At 42.4% G+C, this 16,841-nt stretch overlaps 1 protein-coding gene and 1 non-coding gene across 2 annotated transcripts in view; both read left to right on the top strand.

Moving 5' to 3' along the window:
- Nucleotides 1-16,841, top strand: part of PTCD3 (pentatricopeptide repeat domain 3) — a 36,187-nt gene that overhangs the window by 17,758 nt on the left and 1,588 nt on the right. The window contains exons 8-21 of the mRNA XM_049856762.1: nt 2,414-2,529; nt 4,323-4,390; nt 6,073-6,160; nt 6,504-6,564; nt 6,831-6,916; nt 7,641-7,785; nt 8,590-8,640; nt 11,606-11,695; nt 12,001-12,029; nt 12,625-12,731; nt 13,376-13,454; nt 13,551-13,641; nt 14,577-14,662; nt 15,153-15,301. Coding sequence (XP_049712719.1) covers nt 2,414-2,529; nt 4,323-4,390; nt 6,073-6,160; nt 6,504-6,564; nt 6,831-6,916; nt 7,641-7,785; nt 8,590-8,640; nt 11,606-11,695; nt 12,001-12,029; nt 12,625-12,731; nt 13,376-13,454; nt 13,551-13,641; nt 14,577-14,662; nt 15,153-15,301 — 1,246 coding nt within the window. The remainder of the gene's footprint in view (nt 1-2,413; nt 2,530-4,322; nt 4,391-6,072; nt 6,161-6,503; nt 6,565-6,830; nt 6,917-7,640; nt 7,786-8,589; nt 8,641-11,605; nt 11,696-12,000; nt 12,030-12,624; nt 12,732-13,375; nt 13,455-13,550; nt 13,642-14,576; nt 14,663-15,152; nt 15,302-16,841) is intronic.
- On the top strand, nt 16,063-16,199 carry LOC126061265 (small nucleolar RNA SNORD94). Its single transcript, XR_007513740.1, has one exon. It is a non-coding gene; the product is annotated as a small nucleolar RNA SNORD94 (small nucleolar RNA).

The raw sequence follows: 16,841 nt of genomic DNA, 5'->3' as shown, positions 1-16,841 counted from the left end.
CTTCCTTTATTTGCAGACTTGGTTATCTGTTCAGATATAGGAAATTCTCTTTGTATCTTGGAAGATCATTTCTATGCGTTTATTGTCGTCATGGTGCTCCGGTATTCCCATAATTCTAATGTTAGATTTCTTAATTAAATCCCATATTTCCATTTGCGGTATTTTTTTTTTTTTTTTCCATTTCTGGGTTCTTTTATTTCTCTTGAGGCTTGATAAGTTCAGTTATTTCGTCCTCTAGTTCGTTTATTCTGCCTGTTCAACTCTATTGTTGAGTGCTTCTCTTGCTTTTGTAATTCAGCGGCTTTATTCTTCAGTTCCAGTGGTTCTCTTTGGGTTTTTTTTTTTTTTTTTTTTTCCCAGTTTCCTAGTTGACTTTCTCATTTTGTTCCTCCATTTGTTTCCAGATATCCGCTAGTTTGTTTTCTGTTTGCTTTCTTTAAACAATTTAGCACTATAGTCTGAAAATTATTAGTTCTTTGCATTAGTCTGGTTTCCATAGGAGATATTTCCTCTTCTTCATGTTTTGCTTTTCATTGGTCCTTCCGTTGCAATTTTGTGTGTTTTACTATTTCCTGTTGAAATTGAGCCATTTTTTTAACTTTAATTTTGTATTCTGATTTTTGGGGGAAATTTTGTTCGGGCACCCTGGTAGCGCAGCACCCAAGCGCCCAGCTGTTGGTTGAAAGGCCAGGGCCAGCACCCACCAGGAACTCCATGGGAGACAGATGCAATAACCCACCTCTGCAAAGACTCCCAACCCTGGGAACCCCATGGGGCAGCTCTACGGCGACCCGCGGGGTTGCTGTGAGTGAGAAGCAGCCTAGCAGCAGTGGGCTTGGTATCTCCTCCTCAGAACCATTAGAGGGCACTCTTACCCTTGGGTTATTTTTTTTCAGTGCTGATTCAGCCCTGGATGCTTGATCTCTGGAATTCAATATGTGTGTGTGAGGAGGGGTGGTGTTTAGCTGATCACAGACTCTGATGTCAGAGGTGGGGATCGACTTTCTTAAGGCAAAGGTGGGGGGCTCTCTATGTCTTTGCCTCATGGGTGCCCCTGCACAGGCTCTCCTACAGTGTCCCACTGTGGGTTTCTTTCTGTCACCCATCAGTCTGATGTGTTCCCTTGCACTGCTGTCTTTGTAGTTCCTCCCAGTCCTACTGCCTGTCCATCTGGGGCCTCATCAAGATTCAACAGCACTCTGTCGCAGTGTCACGGTCTCCCTTAGCTCACTCCCAATTGCATAGCCCGTGAATTCCCACCCAAAAACCAAAACCAAACCCAGTGCCATCGAGTCAATTCTGACTCATAGCAACCCTATAGGTCAGAGTAGAACTGTTGCCACATAGAGTTTCCAAGGAGTGCCTGGCGGATTCGAACTGCCGACCCTTTGATTAGCAGCCGTAGCGCTTAACCACTACTCCACCAGGTTTCCAATGAATTCCCACAGCCAGCCTTAAAAATTCAGGCTACAGCTTCCTCAGATTAGCTCCCTTTCTGTGTTCACTGTTTGGGGTGTTGTCCAGCCCTGTCACAAAATGGTGATGAGCGTGTGCTCCCCACATTAGCCGGTAGATTCTCCTACCTGTGCCCACCCTGCTTCTCCTCTCCCTTACTTCTGGGCTCACCCCGACTCTCTAACACCTCACCTGCCACCTGAAGTTCTGAGACCGCAGTCTGCTTGTTTTTATTCGTGTCCAGTGGGTTAGTTGCTGGCAGAGTAAACGAGAGCATCCGCTCACTTAGGCATCTTGCTCTGCTTCCTCTTTTTTAATTTCCTGGTGGACATTTTTATTATCAGCATAATATTTTGTTTAGAAAAATAGTTATACTCTTTTAAAATAATAAGTTATCTCATGCCTTTCTTTCCTGTGCCCTTTTCTCCCTGCTTAGTGAGTATCAAGATAGGAGCATAATGTTTGAGGAACCAGTTTTAAAAGGCTACTATTATACACTTGAAGCTAGAATTTTGGGGCGTACGTCTCAGTGGGGGGCCTGGGTCCAAGTAGAATCATTGTGCTCATGTTTGTAAAAATGACTGGGCTAAGGGGACTAAGTGGAAATAGTTTGCAGAGTGTTCTTTTGGAGGTGGGAGGTGAAAGCATGACACCAGTGGATGTGAGCACATACCGTCAGGGAGCTCAGGGTCCAGCTTCATCTGGAGTTTTTTAACTTTTTCTGTCAGACCACATGGTCAGCAGAGATTATGTCCCTGTCTATATCTCCTGGGTGTTTAAGTTGATGTCAAATGCATACTTATCAGTTCATAAAAGTGATGGATGATATTAAGTGTGTAGCTAACAAAGTCACAGCTGATAGAAAAAGTGAAGAATTTTAACCTGATGGCTTTTTTTTTTTTTTTAAGTTTTTGAGTGTGTCAAGATTCCTTTTGTTTGTTTGTTTGTTTCCACGCAGGAACTGCTGTGTCTCTGGAAACAACTAATAGTCTCCTGGATTTATTGTGTTACTATGGTGACCAAGAGCCTCAAGCTGATTATCATTTTCAACAAACTGAAAAGTCAGAAGAATTGGTAATGGCCTTCTAGAGTTCGTAAAGATACTTTTGGCCTTGGTTTCTACAGTTTTTTGGGGAAGTAACACCTTTCTCCAGATGAAGCTGTTCTTTTGCCACGTGTCAAGGTAGTAATGAGAGCCTCATACTGCGATACAGTGCAGTAACCTTGATAAAAAGTGTTCGAGGGAGGAACAGAGATAGACAGCTACTTTAATCCTGGTTCCCTTTTTAAAAATATTCTGACCTTGCCTACTACACACAGGCAAAGCTTTGACCAGAAATGTTTGGGCAGACCCCCTGTCATCATTTCAGTGACAAAATGATGTGTAATGAACAAATAGGCTCCGTGACCCCCAGCCCCTCAGGAGTTCACACACATGGGCAGAGAGGCATGAGCACACTGGACTGGGTACACAGAAGAGTGTTGTGTCAAGAGCTGGCCTGTAGAGTAAAATCCAGAGAGTTTGACTTCTAGAAATAGGCCCCAAAGAAACCTTTGGATCAGGTGAATAAAGATGTATATACAAGATATTTAAAACTGCAAAAAAAAAAAAAAAGCAGAAAAGAAAAAAACAAAGACAAGCAATCAGTGTCCAATGGTAGGTTGATTAAGTTATGATAGTGGAATGTTGGCTAGTGATTGAGAATGCTAGTGTGGGTGTGTTTGGGTATGGAAAAACTCATCATATATTAATCAAAACCCATTGCCATGAATTTGATTCCAACTTAGCGACCTTATAGGACAGAGTAGAATGGCCTGTAGGGTTTCCAGCGCTGTAATCTTCACAGAAGCAGACTGCCAGCGTCTTTCTTCTGCAGAGCAGCTGGTGGTGGGTTCAAACCACCAACCTTTCAGCCAGCAGCCAAGCACTTAACCACGGTGCCACCATGGTTCCTCTGTATATTGATAAGTGGGGAAACAGGCTGCGTAACTATTTATATTCTGTTTTTGTAAACACTGTTTTTATATGCATAAGAAAAATTTTAAATTCTTTTGTCTTTTCTAATTTTTCTCCACAAAATGTAGATTATTTATATACAGTGATTAAGCCTTTTAAAGTGCATAGGCAGGGGCTTACAGTCACACTCTGCCATCCGGAGTATCTTCTGGAGCCACCGACCTGGCTGGCCCTCTGACCCTGCAGTCCCAGCCGGCCCAGTTCCTGAGGCAGGCTACCGAGCCAGCACCAAGTGGTGCCAGCCAAGCCTGGCTTGCTATTCATCAGCCTCAACCCAGAGCTTGATTTGTAAACGTAGGACAAGATTTATTCTTTTCAAAGCAAATACAGCTTGTATTGGGTCAGTGCTTAAAACCATTGGAACCAATCAAGACATGAATAATATCTCTCTCAAAAAAAAAAAAAAAAAAATTTTTTTTTTTTACCCAGAAAAGTTTTTTCTTCTTTTCACCCTGATAATGGACAGTATTTTTGTATGGATCAAGCCAGACATCTTTCCAAGTATTTTCTTTCTGCCCCTGAGGAAACAAGACTGTCATTTGATTTCCCAGTTTATCTCTCTGGGCCAGGCCAGAGAGCACTGACTTTATCTTGTATCTAGGTCGACACTTGTTGCTTCAGGGCCACTGTTGCTTTTCATCTGTAAATTAGCTGATTTACCCTTACAGAATTAACGTGTATAAGCCTGAACATATCCTGGATTTCCTCTTTGCCTTCTGTTTCATCTGTTTTTCCTTGACTTTTCTTAGGTTCCCTTCACCTTCCTGATTTTGAGCATTCTCCCTGGGAGAATGCATTCCATTGTTGTCTTAACTTCCATTTCCTCTCTGTTGATGACAATTCATTTCAGGAAGAGGCTACAGAGGAAGCTAATGAGGAACCTAGGAAGACTGGTCGTCACCTTGGAGGTACTTGGAGGTACGTCGTCGTGGTTGTTGGGTGCCATCACGTCGATTCTGACTCCTGCCAACCCTATAGGACAGAGTGGAATTGTCCCCATAGGGTTTCCTTACAGGATCAAATCACCAGGTCTTTTCTCCCATGGAGGGGCTGGTGGGTTTGAACTGCTGACCTTTCCGTTAGCAGCCGAGTGCTTAACCGTTGTGCCACCAGGGCTCCTTACTTGGAATTATGTTACACACAGTTAACAGCTTCTATCGTTATAGTGTCATACAGTGCGTTGACTACTTCCTACCATCTCCCCCCAAGAGCATATTCTGTGATCTAAAATATAGTAGTTTTCAGTGTGAAATATTAGTTTTTAAAATTTGTATTCATAATATTTGGACCTTTTTAATAAGGTCCCAGCAGCACAAAAGCCTGTGTAGAGGCTTATGTTTGTTTTTTCATGTATTTCTGTGTAACCTTCATGTGTTGCTGTTCCTTTGGTAGTTTCATCAACAGTGTTACCGTGTAGCATACACCTCTAAGTCATGTTTTAATCTGGAAGATTTGGTACATTTTGTTTACATTAAAATAAACTAAAACCCAAACGCATTGCCATCAAGTTGATTCCAACTCATAGCGATAATACGGCAGAATAGAACTGCCCCGTAGGGATTCCAGGGAGTGACTGGTGGATTTGAACTGCCAGTCTTTTGGTTAGCAGCCGAACTTTTAACCACTGTGCCACCAGGGCTCCATACATATACTAAAATGTAGTGCTGAATTTACTGTTCAGCAAGCAAAAATATTCAGTTTCAGACAAAAAGTAAATACAGCATTTAGCTACATTTGAGAATTTAAATTAACTGAAGTTAATTTTAAGGTAAAAATTTATTGCTGTCAAGTTGATTCTGACTCACAGCTACTCTATAGGACAGCGTAGGGCTGCCCCATAGAGTTTCCAAGGAGCGGCTATTGGATTAGAACTGCTGACCTTTTGGTTAACAGCCCCAAAATTTTAAGGTAGAGGTATCTAAAGATACTTCTGGAGAAAGAAAGCTACCATTTATATCAAATCTTTTTGAAGGGATGAATTTAATACAATCAAAGATGACATTTCTTAGGGTAGATTTTACTAATTTAGCATAATGGTTAAGAGTATGGACTTTGGGATATAGACTTGGCTCAAATCCTGGTTCTGTACGATTCAATGTGAAGAATCTTTAAGAAGGGAAAGTACAAGGTACAGGATAGTTTGTATAATGTGGTACCATTTTTGTTTGTTTTGTTTTTGAAGAGAGTAAATGTGTATATGCTACAGTAGGACAGAAGCATCTATCTGTAGATACTTGCCTCTGGGGAATTGCATCTGGGGGTTGGGGGGGTGAGGAGGTTTGACTCTATAACTTGTACAGTTTGTTTTTAATACCATGAATTATATATCACTTTTTCATAAAATTTTCCCTTTTAATCCTAGTTCTACCGTTTGACTGCATAGCCTTGGGCGACTTAAGGTCTCTGAGTGTCGGTTTTTTCTCATTTTCAAAATTATGATAACCATGTCTTCATCTCTGGGGTGTGACTATTAAATGAGATGGTACGCATACAGTGCTTGGCACAGTGCCTGGAGTGTCGTAAACTCCAGTTCGTGATGGTAGCTGTCATTGGCTTTTCCTGTTTCCCACGTTCACATTTACTCTCTTGTGTCTGTCTAGAGAAAAAAACAACGCTGAGAGGATCTTTGCTCTAATGCCTGAGAAAAATGCACATTCCTACTGCACAGTGATCCGGGGAATGGTGAAGGTACAGTTGTTTGTATTTTCAGTCTTCAGTAGCTATTAAAGTAGGCATTTTGGACTGGACGAGTTCTTCCTGTGGGGACTGTCCTGTACATGGAGTGTTTTGAGCTGCTCCCTGGTCTCTGCACACTGCATTCCAGTAGTGCCCTCACCTTCTCAGTCGTGACAACCAAGAATTTCCCCAGGAAGGCCACACTGCCCCAGTAGAGAACCACTGCCTAAGAGTATAAGCTTCATGAGATTAAGGACCTTGTCTGTTTACTTCCGTATTCCCAGACTCTAGAATAGTAAATGTGCAAATATTTCTCAAATGAATGCACTTAGTTTTTACTCTGTTTCTCTTCCAGCACCAAGCAAATAAGCAGGCATTAAAGTTGTACACCGAATTGTTGAACAACAGACTTAGTGGTGAGTGTGTTCTGGAGACTCCTTCTCCCTTCCTCTCTCCTTTTAACTTCTTTAAAGAATCTGTGTGAGATTGTTTGGTGCTTGCCTCCATCAGTGACCTGTTTTCCTCTTTTCCTGTGGCGTTGGTGATTGACGTGGGAGGAGAGATCCAGAGAGCAGAGTGGCTTTCCAGTGTTGTGGGCATGTGGCAGGGCTACCTTTCCTTAAAGTGAGCCATGGCTCACTTTAACCCCAGATTGTATTAAAGTGGCTTTCTTCTTTTACAGCTGATGTATACACCTTTAATGCTTTGATCAAAGCAACAGCATTGACAGGGAATGACAAATATGAGGTGAAGTGGAATAAAATACAGGTAAGGAAGAACTCTTGTTTTGTGTTCTAATATGCCTGAAATATCTTTCACTAGAAAGAAGTAACATGGGCTGGAGACAGCGGCAGTCATTGAGTACCAACACGGCAGTCACCGTGCTGGATGCTCAGGAAGATTACCTGCTACACTGCCGTTCACTAACCTGTACGTTAAGTAGCTGTGTCTGTCCTGTGGGAAGAGTTTAAGTTATTTGACCCAGGCATACACCTAGAGTTCATGAAGAGCTGGGTTGCTTTATTCACTTACTTTTCCTAATAGTTTTTTAATCACAAAAGCAGCACATGATTATTGTAATATGGTTATCAGTTAAAAAAAATTGAAATCACTGGATTCTTGTGTGATAACTTAGGAATAGAAGCATGTTGTTTAAAATAGCAAAAACAGTCCATTCTAAACGTCTTTTCTTGTACTTGAGTCTTTCCTCGAAGACTTAATAGACTGAGGCCTGAAGACAATTGGACACCTTGATCAGTGGGGATGGGGTCTCTGAGGAGGGACATGTCTCTAAAAGGCTTTCCCAGCAAAGTCACTGGTCTTGCTAACTAATCAGTGGCTTTTGAATCAGGGTCATCTGTATTATTCTGCTCTAGATAGAGCCTGAATGCCAAATTCTCTTTTTTTTTTTTTTTGAGGTATGAAATACTGTGGTATTAGGTAAATGATCTACCCAGACATAAAAAGTGCTTCCTGCTTTTGACTCATCTAGGAGCTGTTGAAACACATGGTCGCGCAGAAGGTGAAGCCCAGTCTCCAGACGTTCAACACCATTCTGAAGTGTCTCCGAGGATTCCATGAGTTTGGGAAAGTGCCAGCCTTGCAGACCTTGCGTGAGATGAAAGCCATCGGCATAGGTGAGGCCCATCCTAGAGTCCCTCGCTGAAGACACGTGCTGGATAGACGTTCCTTGTGCACGTCATCATAAACTCCTTGCGCTTGTTCAGTATAAAATATTAGGAGTTTTGTTTTCACCATTTGGCACGCTTAATTACATGTGCTTCCTATGTCAGGAGCCCCTTTGTGGTCTTTTATGTTCTTAATAGTAAATTACATTGTTCTTTAAGCATTTTACATACTTTTTTTATAGATCTCTTAATTCTGGAAAGATTGTTTCATTTTAATAAACTAGTTTTAAATTCCACGACATTTTCTGGCATAATGAGGTCTTTGAACCCAGACTGCTATTGTGTTGTGTACTATTCAGTAATTACTTAATTGAATGTTTTGGAAATCACTTAAGTATGCTTTGGTGTTAAGTACTTAAGCTATAGCATTTTTGTAGTAGGCATTTAACCCAAAACCAAACCTGTTGCCATTGAGTCGATTTGGACTCATAGCAACCTTATGGGGCAGAATAGAACTGCCCCATAGGGCTTCTCAGGAGCAGCTGGTGGATTCAGACTGCCTTTTGGTTAGCAGCCGAGTTCTTAACTACTGCGCCACCAGGGCTCCAGTAGGCATTTGGACTTTCCAAATCAGTGCAATCTTTTATAACTCTCTTAATCTTTACCTGTGTGTTCAAAGAAATAGAGATGAGTCTTGATGAAATACCAACATCGATATGTTTTTAGTTTAGTGTACCTTAGTAAGGTATGTTTTAGATAGCTTTGTTTTGACTTACTGTATTTCTTATTTTTCTATCTACCTGGTAATTCAAGAGCCCTCACTTGCAACGTATCACCATCTCCTTCAAGTGTTTTATCACACGGGTATGTATTATGTTACATCAGTTTATGAAGAAAATTGACCAGCTCCCTTTGGTTTACATGATTGTTACAAGTTACCTTTTGGGAAGTCTTTGAGAATAGAGTTCACAAATTAACACCTACAGCCTGGGAAGAAAGTTTTTCTGAAGGTCATAACCTTGTTTGTGATGTACAGCGTGAGCTGGAGGGGAAGGAGTTACAAAAGGAGTGTTGGTGTACAAATAGAAATGGTCAGGAAGTGTTCAGTTTGGAGTATGCTGTGCTCTCTAGGGCTCTGCGGGCCAGGAGACTGGCGACTGGCCCCATGTGGCTAGTTAATGTCGTTAAAATGAAATAAAGTTAAAAATCCCTTAGTTGACTTAGCGCTCAGTGCTGGCGGCTAGCATGTTTAGTGAGGCAGGTGTAGAACATTTTTCTGTCATCACAGTAGGTTCTGATGGGCAGCGCTGCTCCACATTAACACCACATTTATTATGAAGCCTTTCATGAGAGTCTTGGAGACTCTATTTGTCGTCATCGTCTTTTAGTTCAGTCAGGAGTATTGTAGGTGGAGTTGTGTCTGTTGAGTGTGCTTTGGAGCAAGGCACACCTAAGTTGAAATGACAACACTAACGTTTACCAGCTGTGTCAAATGGAAAGGGATCCCTACCTAAGTAATAAAGTCAGGGCTGATGTCATAAAATTAATGACTCACAGTGCCTTGTGCCTGCTTGGAAGGCACACAGTAGACACTGTCTGTTGGGTCTTAGCCGTTTGCCCCTAACCTAAGAACCCTAGGTTCAGAAGTGACAGTGCTGTTAATTCTTTCCTGCAGTAGACTTTATAAACAACAGAGGAACTTAATTCTTTCTGGGTCATTGTTGTTAGGTTCCATCGAGTCAGTTCTGACTCATAGCGACCCTGTGTACAACAGAATGAAACACTGCCTGGTCCTGTGCCATCCTCACAATTGTTGCTGTGCTTGAACCCATCGTTGCAGCCATTGTGTCAATACATCTCCTTGAAGGGTCTTCCTCTCTTTCACTGACCCTCTACTTTACCAAGCATGATGTCATTCTCCAGGGACTGATCCCTCCTGACAACATTGTCTTACCATCCTTGCTTCCAAGGAGCATTCTGGCTGTACTTTTTCCAAGACAGATGTTTTTGTTCTTTTGGCAGTCCATGGTATATTCGATATTCTTCACCAACGCCACAATTCAAAGCTGTCAGTTCTTCTTTGGTCTTCCTTATTCATCATCCAGCTTTCACATGCATAGGAGGCGACCGAAAACACCATGGCTTGGGTCAGGCGCACCTTAGTCTTCAAGGTGACATCATTGCTTTTCAACACTTTAAAGAGGTCTTTTGCAGCAGATTTGCCCAATGCAATGCATCTTTTGATTTCTTCACTGCTGATTCCATGGGCATTGATTGTGGATCCAAGTAAAATGAAATCCTTAACAGCTTCAGTCTTTTCTCCATTTATCACGATGATGCTCATTGGTCCAGTTGTGAAGATTTTTGTTTTCTTTATTGAGTTGTAATCCATACTGAAGGCTGTGGTCATTGATCTTCATTAGTAAGTGCTTCAAGTCCTCTTCACTTTCAGCAAGCAAGGGTTGTGTCGTCTGCATAACACCGGTTGTTAAGGAGTACTCCTCCAATCCTGATGCCCCGTTCTTCTTCATATAGTCCAGCTTCTCAGATTTATTTGCTCAGTATACAGATTGAATAGGTATGGTGAAAGGTCACAACCCTGACGCACACCCATCCTGACTTTAACCCAAACCAGTCAGTATCCTCTTGTTCTGTCCGAACAACTGCCTCTCGATCTGTGTAAAGGCTCCTCATGAGCACAGGTAAGTGTTCTAGAATCTGCGTTGTTCACAGTGTTATCCATGATTTGTTATGATCTACACATCGAATGCCTTGGCATAGTCAATAAAACACAGGTAAACATCTGAGCTGGAGGACTAATTTTACAAAATCTGCATCCTCGCCTATTAGGGAAGTTTTTTACCTGTTGGGAAAAAATACAGGTAACTGACTTTATCTTGGAAACAGGCAAACAGTTTCCGCAGTAACCGACTACTCCAAAATTTTACTCGGCCTTGGTGCGATTGTGGTGGAACTAGTTCTTCTGACCCAAAACCTGTCCCATTCCTCTCTGCCGTATCGCATCACTTTTGTGCAGTTGCTAACCAATGTCAGCGGTACCTACGTTCACATAGCAGCCGTGGTCGTGTTTGGAGAGGAGGGGGAATTCCGTTTGTCCTCAATGTGTAAATTGGCTGTTAAATAAGACCCAATAATAATTCTTAGGGGTTTAACCCAAGGAGAGCGTCTAAAAGAATGGAAACAGTATATTTAAGTAAAATATTTTGAAGGTAATAAAGTAACTAGGAATACTAGCAAATGGAAACGTGATTAAGGAAATTATAAATGCACGTCTGTGTTTTCATTAGAACCATATTACTACCTGGATGAGGACACAGTAGATGAATGGTGTGTTTGACTAGGAATATCGTGAATAAGTTTTTTCACCTATTAGTACTCAGCTTGTGTGATTTTGAAGGACTGCCCACATTTATTAATTCTACAATTTTTTTTTCCTTGGTTTTGTCACCGTGATTATACTTTAAAAAATTTGTCTGTTTTTTAGGTATGCAGGTTTTGGGGATGGGGGCACATTTTTGCCTCCCACCCCAATGAAAGTCGAGCTTCTTCTGAAGCAATTGAGAGGGAAAAGAAGAGCCTCTGGTTGGAGCAGGTGGACAGAAACCTGTGGTTGTCCCTGGTCTTTCAGAGACGTGTCCTCTTCAGGGTGCATATATCCCATTAGCAGGCATCTGCCCTCGTTTCAGCTATTGGCCAGGCCGTAGGCAGGAGAGGAGGGAGGAAATGCATGACCTCAGCATTGGGTCCTAGGTTTGGTGGTGGTACAGGAAGCAGACTCATAAAACCCATTTGGATTCTTACTCTGCAGAAAGCACTTCAAAAGAGCCATCCCTGATCATCTATGATATAATGAATGAATTAAGGGGGAAGACGTTTTCTGCAAGGGACCTGGAAGACGGTATGTCCAGATAGTGCTCCCTCCCATTTTCCTCATCTAAAGCCTCTTCTCCTGAGTGCCGGTTAATTAGAGGCCTTGCTATTTGGGAGATGAGGACAGGGGTTAGTCATGTTTTGGGTGATTATTCAGAGAAAACCAAAATGTCTGGCAATTTGCCGTATACTTCCTCTCCTCTTGAGTTTTTATTCTTTTAGCTTTATGTCATGTGTTACCAGTTACGGTGACAGAACATTTATTAATGTTTCTGACTTGGAAAACTTATTACATCCTTCATAACCAAGGCTCTCATGAACTCTGATTTTCAGATGCGTTTTTTCTATCAGCCATGATAGTTGTAAGTACCATTTCTTGTTCAATTACTATTCCCTTTTTAAGAGAAGGTTCCTGTCCATTTTCTAACTTAATCTGTAATTGGACCTCACCTTGACTCAGCAGCCTCGCTTCTCACTCTGGGCCTTTCCCTTCCTCCTGTTCATGTTTGTCTTTCTCGTGTTCTTCTCTTTCCTTAAAATCTGTAGTTTTTAATCACCTAACATCGTTACCTTATGTTTATTATGTAAGTTGCCTTTTTCCACTCTCTGTTCAGATAAGGTTTCAGATTATTTCATTTTTGCCTAGTAGTAAATTTTTAAGTTGATGACTGTTTTTATCTAGTTTTTTTTTTAATCATTTAATCATGTTCACCAGTTTAGTGTTTGTCTTACAGATTTTTTCCTTTGTATTTAAACATGTATACCGAGATATACTTCCATGGGGTTTTGTTTGTTGACAGCAATACAGTATATCATAGCCAGAAAAAAGTATGATTTACGTCAATAATAAATTGAATCAGCATAAACATTTCTAGAAGTAACTGTACTGTTTTGTGTAGCTGGCGGCTGTTTGGCTGATAGGCTCTCAGAGTAATACTTACACTTGCCCATTGTCAGTGTTCGTCCCTCAGAGATCTAGAACTTGCCTACGAAGTGCATGACGTTTTGAACACTGGAGACAACCGGAAATTCCTTGGACCCGACCACCGTCGTAATTTCTATTAGTAAGTGTGCTGGAAATGCATCCTTTGGCATGAATGGAGGACCTGCTTTTTGACATGTTGTATTTTTAAATCTAAAAAGTGATTAATAGATTCTGCGAATGGGAGGCTGTTGGTGGCCCATGTGTGCCTCAGGCAGCATGCCTCTAATTTAATAGTGAAGTTTAATTGAGTACTTAGAAATTAAAGCAGGCTAGAATGCCAGGATGGGCCGTTTAGCGTGTATCTTCTTTTTTTCTCTCTCTGAAACGGTTTAGAAATCCGTCTGTCTTTTTCCCACCTCTGCCGCTGCCTCCTCATATTTTATATTTTTGTGTTGTTAGAGCAGGATGGGTCCCTGGAGATTATCTTGTCCCAGCCTCTTGCTTTTGTTTTTAAAGATGACGATGCCAGAGCCCAGACAGGCTCCTTAAGTGGGTCACTCAGACAGGTAGAATATGGACTTCAGGAGGCAGCTTTTAGGTGTGTGACAGTTGCCTTCTGTGTGTCCAGGTCCTTCTTCACACTGAATGCTTTCAGACAGATACATTATTCAGTATCATGAATTCTGTGTAGCCTGTCAGCCTGTAACCGTGCCTTGATTTAATTAGTCCCTTATGTTAGGTGCAGGGACATTAGACTAAATGGACCTTGTCTCTCTGTGACAGCTCCAAGTTCTTCAGTTTGCTTTGTCTGATGGAACACATTGATGTAACCTTGAAGTGGTACAGGGACCTGATACCTTCAGTAAGATGGTTCATTGCTTATCATTTATCGTTATAGGTAAGTGTGTGAGTATCTTTATTAATGCTTTAAAAAAATATATTTGACTTTCTCAATCAGGTCATCATTCCCCATTCCCAAACATTGATAGATCTTCTCCAAGCATTGGATGTGGCCAGTCGGCTAGAAATGATTCCTCAGATTTGGAAAGGTCAGTTGCAGCATGTGTTTCCAGGCCCATATCACTTAAGTGCCCTGTGTTATGGTTAACAAACATGTTACCGTTGTTACTAACAATAAAAACTTCAGTTTTGAGTGAATTGAATACATTAGGTGAGGGCTGCTACAGGGTCACTTGCTCACGTTGCATGTTGGATTGCATGAGTGAGAATGTACTGAAACCACCTCATGACGCAGGGGAAAGCTGAGTCCTGCATGCCTGTCTGTGACGTGTCCCAGGGAAGATGAGTGCTAGTTAAGTGGCAGACAGACCCTAGACTGGATTGCATGTCTCTGATGTCAAGCCTGCTCCATCCCTCTGTACTGTGTTGCATCACCTTGGTTTAGTTGCTCACCAAAGTTAGTGACTATGTTTCTAAGTAACAGCCGTGATCATGGCTTGTGTGTGTTGGTCTGTCTTATGTGTATGAATTGGCTGCAAAAAAAGGCTGATTGTCTCTTTTGCTAGGTGATTACAGTAGTATCATAAAGTCCATTTCTGTCTGCCTCAGTTTCTGTGACTGAGAAACCGAGATCCTGCCCTATTACTTCAGGAGACTGCTCTGATGGTTGTGTATAAATGAACATTGACAATTCCAGAGTACTGTGAAGCAGCGTCTTACCACACAGAGGCAGTGGCCACCCAAGTGTGTTGCATGTGCCGTGTTAAACGGGATGCCAGACCCACGTACACAACATCTGCTCAGGAACAGGTTACTGGCACGGGCTTTTGCTGCTGTCTTACACTTTATTACCATGAATTAATCCTGCTGTTTTTCTGGAAGCCTGGAACAGATACTGCTAACAAATTATTTTCACCCACCCAAAGGTGTGGGTGACAGGTGACCATGGACTGAGGTCAGCCAGAAGCAGTGTTGGTTTATATGATGCTGGCCACTCCTCACAGTGCTCCTTTCTTGTTTCAAGATAGTAAAGAATATGGTCACACTTACCACAGTAATCTGAAGGAAGAGATGCTGACACTCATGGCAAGGGATAAGCACCCACTAGAGGTAAGGATATATTGAAGCTCAGGTTTCGCTGTCATTATTAGATGTATACTAACCAGCATGTCCTTCAATACTGATGTCCTTGTAAGGGTCATTCCAGTCTGTCCTTGTGGATAATGCTGCCGCCCAAACACACATGTGAATTACGCTCATATAAACAGATTCAGCCATTGGCAGAATTCTGAAGTCACCGTCTCTCCTCTAGTCCAGAGCAGGCAGTGTGAAAACAGCTTTTCTCTGTCCTGATGATTAGCATCTTAACATTTCTATTTCTAAGAAGAAAAAAATCCAGAGTTGAATTGAAAGATACGGCTAATCAAGTTATTTATCCCAGGACAGGCTGTGTTTTCTTTTTACTGTATTGAGTGCTATATATGTGGTATGTGCAGATGTTAAAATGCATTGCTCAAAAAATGTAATGGTCCTGTGGCAGTCTCCTGAATGGAACACTCGTGATGCAGTTAGGCAGCTCCACTGACTCAGAGCCTCTTAGCTGCAGGTGGTGTTTGCTGACTGTGCTGCAGACATCAAGTCTACCTACGAAAGCCAAGATGCCAGACAGACTGCCTCGGCTTGGCCAGCCAAAACTCTGAACTGTATAGCTGTCCTCTTTCTAAGGGCTCGGAGAACCGAGGAAGCCTGGTGAGTATATGACTACAAGTGCAAATGAGAAGCCTTTGTGTTTAAGAAAAAAACCTGGTTACTCGACACCCCCTGACTAGACTGTGATTTATAGTTTATTGGGACCCAAACTGGAACACGTACCAAGTTTTCCATGTAATGAGTTTTCAGTGGGAATTTAAAATACTTAATATATAATAAATGAGGTGATCAGAGAAACTTTTTGAAATGTTTTGGACGTTGATGTCACTGAAGTGTCATTTTCTTTGTGGGTGCTTCCCCCTCCTCACCCTTGCAGCCCAGAGTGTGGGCTGGGCACTTAGACCAGTGGAAACCTCTGGTTGTCTGCTGTCTGCCACTGTGTTCTACTTGAGTGTTTCCATCGGTGCATCACTCACGTCCTCGCTCTCAGGGTTTAGTTGTAAATGGTGACCTCGTGCAGTCATTTTGTGTGAAGAAAAGAGTAAGCAGAAGGGGTCTTGGTGAGGTCAAATGCTCTGCTGTGTTTTGTCGGGTGTGGATGTGCTGGTTCTGAGAGTGAGTGAGAGTCCTCATGTGTGGCTCCTTCACAAGAACGTAACTTCATCGGAGCAGGCGACCGCCAGTCCCGAATGTGGCTGTTAAATATATCCAAGAGGTGAAAGCTCACTGACTCCCCTGGTCTGAGAAGCACGGCTGAATTCACTCACACGGCTTGCTAGGAACTGTGTTGCTAATGACAGAAACGTTTTGCTGGTGGCAGTTTGTTAAGTCAGGCAGGTTGACCTACGCTTGCTGTGAATCAGGCTATGATGATTGGCGCAGGGGTACGGACCTCAGCTGAGCCATGGGAGCTGAATGTCTGTGTTTCTCCTTCGTCCTGCACGTGGCAGGTTGATGGTGAGCACTTACATGAGACTGATGCCTCAATCTGAGCCTGCTCTTCATGACATGATTTCTCACAGACGGGACTCAGTGCCCTGTCGTGAAAGACAGCACGGTCCGTATTCTGTCTGTGCCTCAGTTCCAGCTGTCCATGGGGTGTAGTCCTCTGGGGGACAGAGATCTCCTACTAGTGTGGGTTCTAATCCATGTAGTTCTCTGTGTTGCCTAGGCCCCTGCTAACTTTGTTATGCATTCGATAGAAGTGTTTTCTTGGGTGTAAAGCCACCTTGTATCTATTTAGTGGTCAAAATGCGAGTTTTCTGAAAATTTGCAATAGAAATCAAGCTCATGCTTCTCTCTGGCTCCTGTTTGTACCTTTCTGTTGCCTTGTCTCTTCTTTTCCCCTCTCTTGTCCTCCTCCCCTTTCTGCAGGCACCTGCTACAGGACATAGTCCAGTAGCCTCAGCACTGGCAGCATGTCAGATGGACTGTGAACGTCTGGTGCAGACATTGGAGCCTGGGGGGGGGTGACTGTGACCTACAGACAGGTTGGGAACAGGTGGAGGCAGGAATTTGTGACTTCAGGAGCTAATGCTGTAGTTAGGAAGAAAAGGACGCTTGGTCTCTGAGTCCAGGAGTGAAGCTCTCCCGTCAGCTGGTTGTCTTGTTTTTCTGTCATGTTCATAAACTTTCTCCT

The sequence above is a fragment of the Elephas maximus genome, chromosome 17, assembly GCF_024166365.1.
Source record: "Elephas maximus indicus isolate mEleMax1 chromosome 17, mEleMax1 primary haplotype, whole genome shotgun sequence".
Lineage (NCBI taxonomy): Eukaryota > Metazoa > Chordata > Mammalia > Proboscidea > Elephantidae > Elephas > Elephas maximus.
Note: the sequence above shows the minus strand (reverse complement) of the source record. Positions and strands in the feature narration are given on the sequence as shown.